Consider the following 10,000-nt stretch of genomic DNA (forward strand, 5'->3'; position numbering starts at 1 on the left):
TGCATGAAGCTGGGGTGCTTATACACATCTATGCCCTGCCCGGAGGCGATGCCCTGCCCCGAGGCGATGCCCTCCGGGAGGTGATGCCCTGCCTGGAGGCGATTCCCTTCCCGGAGGCGATGCCCTACCCGGAGGCGATACCCTCCGGGAGGTGATGCCCTGCCCCGAGGTGATGCCCTGCCTGGAGGCGATTCCCTTTCCGGAGGCGATTCCCGGACCCGGCTGCCTCGGCACCGCCTGCCATTGCTTCCCCTGGGCTGCTGCCTTACAGGCTTGGTTTTACGAACGATTAGGGGAGAGTTATTCCCCAGGGACGTCCTGCTGCAGCTGCAGCGGTCCATGGACCACTCCCTTGTAGGCAGAAGTGCCGACTACTTTTTTTAGTGCAAAACTGGCCTTGCTAATCTCTAAAACCTACATAACTCTTCCCTACTTGTGTTTATTTCTCGAAACATCTGTTTCAGACTCAGAGAGATCAGGCTGATGAAAAGGTTTTTTTTCTTAATTTAAAAAAGAGAATTCCAGAGCCTACAAATCTTGGATTTGGTCTTCTTTTTTTTTTTTTTTTTTCAATTTTTTTTTTTCTTTTGCCATGACAAATAGTGCGTGCTTTTCTTTCATGTCTTAAGCTACACATGCGTGTGCAAACATTTAATATTTTCTTAGCTTCTCAACGGGCACAAAGCCATTCTTCTAAGTCCTTATGCAAAACCTGAGTTATGGGATGCACGTAGAATTATATACCCGGACAGAATCCTAGATTCATCCAGTGCATTACTCTGCCCAAAGGCAAAATCAACTCTGCTACTGTGTTTCCTGATGGAAGTAAGATCTATCTGCCTGATTTGATCTTTTTTTCGCCTGCCTTTTCACTTGTACAAGAGAAAAAAGTTTTTTAATGCATTGGGGGAAAAAATGGTGCTGTTTTCACCTCTACTTTTAAGAGATTGTGAAGACTTTATTTTTTTTTTTTTTTTTTAACTGTAATGCAATAATAGAAGTCATCTTGATAGTAGCTGGGAAAGGTGTGTCCAGTTCCCAAAAAGAGCTCTTCAGGGAGTATATTCAAACAGAACACCTCAAATTTTGCTATTTAATGCATTGTTGAGCAGGAATGTGTCTTTTGTAGAAATATTGTGCTTCTGAGTTGTCTGTTTTTCATAAACCTGCAGTACAAATCCATACCTTGATCAATGTCAGGTCATGCTATCAGGACTGAGAGTGTACAGCTTAAGTTTCCTGCTATTGCTGTCTTGATTATTTTTCATCTTCCTAGAAGTGATGCTTATCTCTGATCTGAGCTATGGCTTTTCTGTTTCAGTCCAGATTTATGTCAGTGAGGAATTTTAGCAGCTAGAAAAATTGGTGTAAATGTTAATTTTTACATGTAACATTTCTTCATAAATAAGTTCATTTATTTCTCTGCTCTAGAAGCCTTTAAACAGTAACAACTTCTAAAGAAGATTTTATCACAGCATCATTTGTGTCTTTTTCCTGTTGCTCTTTATTTCTTCTTGTCTGAACTTCACAACACTTTGGATTGTTAATCAGGAATTTATATTGTTACTATACTAAAAAATATTGTTAGGATCTGTTCACTACATAATCTAGTCAGTTGTTTTACAATTTTATTTCTGAAGCTTATAAAAATATGTAAGATGAAAAAGTAAGTACATTTATATATCATTGCTACACTTCTGTGTTGGCTGTTATAGCAAGCTACAACCCTTTGTTTCAAGGAATAGTGACATATTTTGTGGGTTCAAATGTGGACCTATCTTTTAATGCTTAGAAGTGTTCAATTTTTTCTTACTCGTCAAAATTAATATTTAAGAATTTCTAATGTGTTGCTCACTGTAATTTTAAGCCTCTTCCTCAAGAATCAAGAGTGCCAACATTTATCTGGTAGGAATAGTTTGCCATGACAGCTCTCACTGCCTTAGGGTGAGAGCTCTGGTCCTGTGCAGGAGATAACTGAAGTGTTTTCCTTCCTTCTTGACAGACACTGCCTGCAAGAACCGGCCCTTAGACCTCGTCTTCATCATAGACAGTTCCCGTAGTGTCCGACCTGAAGAGTTTGAGAAAGTGAAAATCTTTTTGTCAAAAATGATTGATACTCTGGATGTTGGTGAAAGAACAACCCGTGTGGCGGTCATGAATTATGCTAGCACTGTCAAGGTGGAGTTTCCCCTCCGGACCTACTTTGATAAAGCATCTATGAAGGAGGCTGTATCTCACATTGGCCCCTTGTCTACTGGCACAATGACTGGCCTTGCCATCCAAACTGCCATGGATGAAGTCTTCACTGAGGAAATGGGCACCCGGCCAGCAACCTTCAATATCCCCAAGGTGGTCATTGTTGTGACAGATGGACGGCCACAAGACCAGGTTCAAGATGTGGCAGCAAGCGCCCGCACAGCTGGCATTGAGATCTATGCAGTTGGGGTAGACCGGGCAGACATGCAGTCCCTGAGGATAATGGCCAGTGAACCACTGGATGAACACGTCTTCTATGTGGAGACCTATGGTGTGATCGAAAAGCTGACAGCCAAATTCAGAGAGACTTTCTGTGGTAAGGTGGTCAGTCCAAGAAGGTAGTGTAATTTGGCTCCTTTTGGCTCCTACTGTGGTTCCACTCCTTAAGAAAGAAGGTTTTCTTTTTCAGAAGTGTTATGTATCACATTTAAATATTTCATTTGCCATCTGTTGGGCAAACAAGCCAACCCTTTTATTCAGCATAGGCCAAGCAATGACCTTTAATTTTGAATAGTGATCTTACCATGCAAGTAACAAGACCTGATTTCAGTGGACCTCCTTGTGTGGTTGGACTGATTTAGTGCAAGAGAAAGCATAGCAATCTGGCCAGGATTTGGCTAGCTCTATTTACTGACTCTCCCATAGCACGCACCAGAGCTGTGCAGTCTGCTCATTCATTTTCCCATCTTGCTGGGAAGTGAGGAGAGTGGAAGCATGGTGCTGAAGGGCTCTTTATAGTTCTGGAGTAAGAAAATCAGTGTGGCAGGTGAACCATCATGCTATCTTGAGCAATTTGATGCAGGATGAAGGGCCCAAACACAATGGCAGGTCATCTTGGGATGGGCTTTCACTCTGCAGGCACTGCTGGGCTTTTTCAGTGTGCCAGACTCACACCTTTCTCTGTTACTCTGAAACTTGATTTAGATAGGGAACTGTGGGATGGGTTGAATTAGCTTGGCCTTTTCAGGGCTGGTCTTGGAAAAATGCTGGATGTATATGTAGTTTGGACTAGAACTCCACTAATGATGCTAGGCCAGTGTGGGTTGTTATTGTCATTGACAGAAAAAAAAGATCATGTATCTGGAATATTTAGAACTGCCTATAGGTAGCAATGACACAGCCCTACTCACAAAAATCAAACAGTGACTTTTTGATAATTAAACTTGTATGAACCTTGAGCCTTTTCCAATCATGTTGTGTTGCTGATGTGATCAGATCCTCTCCCTAGTAGCTGGAAGGGGGTACAAATGCCCACCTAGTTGGACAGGTATGTGTGCTGTGAACATAGCACTAATTTTCCACCTATGCTCTTGCCAAAGTAAGTCCTTTCATAGCACCAAATAAAAATCTCTTGTTCTTAAGAGTAAGCTCACTGTTTATTGTGCCGAAGCATAGAAATTAGGTCCATACTAAACTGGAGGGTAAACCAAAGAGAGCTCACAAATATACACTTCCAGTGTAACCCTGAGTTGCCTGCATGCAATTAGCCAGAATCTGTGGGATTCATGAACAAGAAGAGGGTAAAGGGAATAATTTTTAAAGAGGTTTCTACAAACCAAATAAATCTAAGAGGGTCTTGTAAGACAGTGTGGGTAAACTGGGTCTTTTCCAGCTCCAAACTGCTTTTTGGTCAGAAATCTAGACTCACCAGTGACAATTAGGATTTTCTTTGCTTTGGCCAAGGCAAATAAATTTGTTTGTAGGGTGAACTGAAAACAGGAAAACTAATGTTCAGGGGCAAAATAGTTGGCTAAGATGAACATCTTGATGTCTTGAGAGCATCATTCAACATGAGACCATCCTGGAGGTAGAAAATCTTAGCCTTGAATTGGTGTCAAGGGGAGGCTTGACTTTCCTACCACAAGAATCTGACCATTTGAGTCTGAGCTTCTCAGTTATGCTTGAAAATACCACCCACAGATTATGTTCATAAATCATGGAGATGAATTCTCTTATTGACAAGGGTGTAGCAGAATGAAAAGATGGAAAGACAAGGCACACTTTCTATCAGCCTTATTAGGGGACACCTAGATCTTCCATGTGTTAGAAAACAGGAAATGTTGCCTTCCATTCAGAAATATATGAGAAGATTCAAGCACTCTTGCTTCTCATTTCTGTTTTACCACTATTGCTTTGGAGTTTGATTTTACCAGTAGTCTATACGCACATTGCAACTACTCATCTGAGTAAAATCTCAGATAATAACAGACTTGTGCTTCCCCTTTTTCTCCTTTTCCCTTTTGTTTTCTCCTTCTTTCTTTCATTCCTTTCCCCTTTTTGTTCCCCTTCCCACTTTTTTCCTCCACCTTTTTTTTTTTTTTCTCCCCCCTTCCCTCTCCCCTTTCCTTTTTCCCCCTCATCTAAATTTAGTCATCTAAAAATCATATAAGTTTCAGTGGGTATCTAGGTTTCCTTTACAGTCTGTGGAGAGAAACAGGGGCATCTTGAAGTGACCAAAGAAGCAGCAGATCCAAAGATAAATATACTTGAGAAAAACTGGTCAGAAGTTAATTAGTTATGTAGTTAGGCCATCTGTGAAGGAAAAGACTGTCAGCACACGCAGTGCATTCCAGAGACAGACCTGCATTACAACAGTTAGTCTGCCCTGTCACCACAACACCCATATCAGCTGCCATCCATCACGCTGCTTTTCGTATCACTAGTTTTTTGTTTTCTCAGTCTGATGAAACAGCCTTACTGTTTGCTAGGGAATTAGCTTGTCCTTGAAAATTGAATCTCGTTTTGTAGTTTGCACTTTCAGCTTCTCAGTTCTCTGAGGTTTGAATATTATTTGTGTACTGTCCTTCGATTAGGAGGTTCACATACCTGCAAAGCTACCTTACTGTAGAAACTTTCTTCCACATCCTCTTCTGGTTTTGACTTTTTGAATCTGATGGATCAAGGCAGCTGCAGCCTTCACATACCCCTCTTGCACTGGTGGGTTTCTTTGCTGGACCAGCATTACGCAGGGACTTTTTTCATCTCTGAGAAGACAGTGTGTTATCCTCGTGCCTCCAAGTAATTTTTCTGTTCCTCCTGGTCTTGATGGTCTTTCTGTTGTAGTTTTGGTTTAGTTTATTTTATTTTGCTTTCTGTTCCATTTCAGTTTACATGTGATTTTTTTTTACAGTGCAGCAGGAATTCATAAATCAGGTTGTATGCCAATGATCAGATGTTAGTAAGATGCCAGACAGTGACTGATACATTTTGGGATTATTTCAACTGGTTGTCTGTAATAGAGATTGGCTACAAAAAGCCAGAAGGTCCTTTTCATTGCAGAATTCACATTTCCAGTGTAATGTTACTAAATTCTTAAAATCTCTCCCTGTTGCACCTTTTTCAATTCATCTTGTCTTTCTGCCACCTCCGGTGGTGAGTTATTTCACTGCAGTTGTTCCAGTGTCATTTATGACCTCTTTCTTTCTTCTGGCTACAGAATGATGCAGAAGATGCCTGTAGCTTTTTGTGACAGTGACACAGCACTGACATTTACTACTGCTAATCCAGCAAACAGTGCAAGATGTACTTTTGTAAGCATAAATTATTAATGACTGTTTCTTTTCTTTGGGATGACTGAAATACTTTTTCTGTAAATGCCCTTTGTAGCTGCAAATGTGTGTGCACTTGGGACCCATGACTGTGAGCAGGTCTGTGTGAGTAACGGCGGATCCTACATTTGTGATTGCCATGAAGGCTACACTCTGAATCCAGATAAAAGAACCTGCTCAGGTATTATTCTTTCTGTAGATGTGTTCAGCTAGAAAAAAACCCCACTTTTTAACACCATAATTGCATTTAAGAAGCTACTTGTGTACTACTGCTGAAACAATGAACATCTGTATCTTCTTTAATAGTAATAAATCTAATAATAAATAATAAATAAAAATCTGCTGCAAGTAATGGTGAGTAGTTTGACTCCATCACCATCCTTTTTATTATGCTTACAGAACCATTCATTAGGGCCAGACGCCAAAACAAAGTCTTCAGATGTAGAAAATGTATAGATATTTTCTCCTACCACTTATTCTAATTCCTTCAATTACTGTTATCATTTCTGAGCTGATTCCAAATCGAAATATATTCAGAAATGTGAACATGCACTTCATCCCAAACTACTTTTTATTAAAAATGAATCGCTTCTCTCATATGCATCTTGCAGCTGTGGACACATGTGCACCTGGAAGGCATGAGTGTGATCAGATCTGTGTGAGTAACAATGGATCCTATGTCTGTGAATGCTATGAAGGCTATGCCCTGAATCCAGATAAGAAGACTTGCTCAGGTAAGAATTAAAGGTTACTTTAATATATGAAACTCATGGAGAGATGGACATGTTTTCTGTGAGTTGCCCTCATTACTTCTAGTTGAAAAATTGCTTACAGACATCAGCTCTTAAAATGTGAATTCACTTATAGCCTTTCCCCTTGGTTCCTGTAACAATCAAATTCATCGTTCTTTGCATGTGTTGATTTAAAAAATGCAGTTTGGCACTCACCTACCATTTTATGCTTTTCACAGTATTTCATAAACATCACTTAGTCCCTGGGAAAGGATGAACCTATTTCGGAGATGCCCACCAGCACTGTGTCTCCACTGGAGAATGAGGGCCACTAGTCCACAGAGAACTTAAAACCTGATGATTTTCCCATGTCCTCTCCACTGCTTCCGTTGAAACTCAGGGTTTTTTACAGTTTGTTGCTCCTGCTTCCAAAGTTGTGCAGGGCCCTGCTGTATAGAAACCCCAGTCTTACACTGGCAGCAGTTTATTCCTCTCCTACTCCTTGAATTGGCACCCTGAAAAGTTAACCTATTATAAAAACTTTTTTCCTTCCCAAATAATTCTCTGGAATTATTTCTTTAAATCCAGAAGTTCTGAGCAGCACCAGCCTTAGGGTAGCTATTTTATAACTGGTAAGTATATCTCTCCCTTTGAGAGCCCTTGAGCATTTTTCTCACTGAAGTTTTCCCTCTTCTTATTTCTGAAGGGAGAACGTAATCTTCTAGAGCTCCTGCTTTTTTGTATATGTCTCACTAGGTTTTATATCTCTCTGCCATTTAATAGCATTTCTGTGTATCATGCCTGGCTTTTTGTGCCTGTGTTCAGCTCATGGATGAAAGTATGAAGTTAGATTTGGATCTACTATAGTTACTGTTAATATTGCAAGGAACAACTTCTGCCTTGTCACGTGGCAGGTTATTGCTCATGTCAGTATGGTGTTTTACCTTCATCCTTACTGGGGATAATCAGGACTGTTAAAATTGCTGATAAAAATCAGACTTGTGTGAGATGTGTTATATTAATGTCTTACAGTCCTGCTATCTGCCTCTACTAAATAATTAGTAACTGAACTCAGCTGTCTGGAGGATAATATAATAATAGAGTAGGGTTGAATCCTAATTAAATTGTATTTATTGTATTTATAAATGTTGAAACATTTAAAATGCTTGAGTGTCTGGGAGGATTAATAAGTTTGCTTCCTAAAACTATGTTTCACCACAGTCATGGACATGTGTGCACCTGGAAGGCATGATTGTGCACAAGTCTGTCTGAGTAAGGATGGATCCTACAGCTGTGACTGCTATGAAGGCTACACTCTGAATCCAGATAAGAAGACTTGCTCAGGTAAGACCTGATCAAGGAAGTATTATATGTAGCTAAAAGAAAGTACCTTTTAAAAATCAGGTTAATTTACATTATTTTTCTGATAAATTATCCAAGAGTTTCTGTAGAACTCCTGAGAACACAGTGCAACTTCATCTCTTCATGTGTCCAGCAATAACTTGAGAACTGTGACTCTTTCACAGTTGTGAAAATTGTAATTGCTATAATTAAAATGCCATTTGATGTTTCCCGAGGACTTCACAATATTTTTACACTGATAGAGCACAAATTACCATATTTACCTAAGAGAGGGAAGGATAATATATTTGGTGGGAATTATGTAATGTGCAGTACCCGTGTCACAAAAACCTTCAGCAAAGCAGCATATAGGAATGAGATGAAGAAGAACAAGGACTGTGCTGGGAGAGAGATTACAGTCTATATCATCATGAGTGTGATCACTCTTTTTGGTAGATATGTTTGGACCTTTAAAAATACTCCAGCCTTAGAGCTCTAGAGGAAATTTTCTTTCCCAGTGCTGGTCTCTTGTGGAGAACACGAGCATAGATATAACTGGTACTTAAGGATGTACATATAAGTATATAGAGTATATAGTACCTACAGATTAATACGTATTCTATATTATTTTCACTTGATTAGGATTTGAGCTTCACTCTTCATTTCTTTGGCTGTCTCACTGAAGATATATTTAAGCAAAATCCTTTTTTTCCACTTCCATCATAATCCTTTTCCTTACTGCATTTTGTGTGACAAAAGTGCTGAACCAGTGAATTTCTTCCTGCCTAGTTTAGAAGCTGATTTTGCAAATACTGTTCCTAAGACTAACTCTCACCTGCATTATATAGACTCAATAAACATCTGTGAGGGAATATGAATTCAGTTAGGCATCCTCTTTGGATGTCTAATCCCGAACCTACTTTCATAGCACTGATTATTCCCCTGCGTAGACAAATTTCAGATTATTTCCCTAACATGCTTGGGTTTTTTTTCCTCTTTTGAATCTCATTCTGCAATAGATTTCTAATGCTTTTTCAACCATCAAGGTCTTTGTGATATAATAAAAATAGTCTAGGTCCAGGAGGGGTCTTTTCTCCCCTCCCCTCCCCTCCCCTCCCCTCCCCTCCCCTCCCCTCCCCTCCCCTCCCCTCCCCTCCCCTCCCCTCCCCTCCCCTCCCCTCCCCTCCCCTCCCCTCCCCTCCCCTCCCCTCCCCTCCCCTCCCCTCCCCTCCCCTCCCCTCCCCTCCCCTCCCCTCCCCTCCCCTCCCCTCCCCTCCCCTCCCCTCCCCTCCCCTCCCCTCCCCTCCCCTCCCCTCCCCTCCCCTCCCCTCCCCTCCCCTCCCCTCCCCTCCCCTCCCCTCCCCTCCCCTCCCCTCCCCTCCCCTCCCCTCCCCTCCCCTCCCCTCCCCTCCCCTCCCCTCCCCTCCCCTCCCCTCCCCTCCCCTCCCCTCCCCTCCCCTCCCCTCCCCTCCCCTCCCCTCCCCTCCCCTCCCCTCCCCTCCCCTCCCCTCCCCTCCCCTCCCCTCCCCTCCCCTCCCCTCCCCTCCCCTCCCCTCCCCTCCCCTCCCCTCCCCTCCCCTCCCCTCCCCTCCCCTCCCCTCCCCTCCCCTCCCCTCCCCTCCCCTCCCCTCCCCTCCCCTCCCCTCCCCTCCCCTCCCCTCCCCTCCCCTCCCCTCCCCTCCCCTCCCCTCCCCTCCCCTCCCCTCCCCTCCCCTCCCCTCCCCTCCCCTCCCCTCCCCTCCCCTCCCCTCCCCTCCCCTCCCCTCCCCTCCCCTCCCCTCCCCTCCCCTCCCCTCCCCTCCCCTCCCCTCCCCTCCCCTCCCCTCCCCTCCCCTCCCCTCCCCTCCCCTCCCCTCCCCTCCCCTCCCCTCCCCTCCCCTCCCCTCCCCTCCCCTCCCCTCCCCTCCCCTCCCCTCCCCTCCCCTCCCCTCCCCTCCCCTCCCCTCCCCTCCCCTCCCCTCCCCTCCCCTCCCCTCCCCTCCCCTCCCCTCCCCTCCCCTCCCCTCCCCTCCCCTCCCCTCCCCTCCCCTCCCCTCCCCTCCCCTCCCCTCCCCTCCCCTCCCCTCCCCTCCCCTCCCCTCCCCTCCCCTCCCCTCCCCTCCCCTCCCCTCCCCTCCCCTCCCC

At 43.9% G+C, this 10,000-nt stretch overlaps 1 protein-coding gene across 1 annotated transcript in view; it reads left to right on the forward strand.

Annotated features, from left to right (window-relative positions):
* Window positions 1-10,000, forward strand: part of MATN3 (matrilin 3) — an 11,440-nt gene that overhangs the window by 792 nt on the left and 648 nt on the right. The window contains exons 2-5 of the mRNA XM_026846490.1: window positions 1,981-2,572; window positions 5,863-5,985; window positions 6,416-6,538; window positions 7,757-7,879. Coding sequence (XP_026702291.1) covers window positions 1,981-2,572; window positions 5,863-5,985; window positions 6,416-6,538; window positions 7,757-7,879 — 961 coding nt within the window. The remainder of the gene's footprint in view (window positions 1-1,980; window positions 2,573-5,862; window positions 5,986-6,415; window positions 6,539-7,756; window positions 7,880-10,000) is intronic.

Source organism: Athene cunicularia (assembly GCF_003259725.1).
Source record: "Athene cunicularia isolate RWA chromosome 3 unlocalized genomic scaffold, athCun1 chr3_part1, whole genome shotgun sequence".
NCBI classification, from domain to species: domain Eukaryota; kingdom Metazoa; phylum Chordata; class Aves; order Strigiformes; family Strigidae; genus Athene; species Athene cunicularia.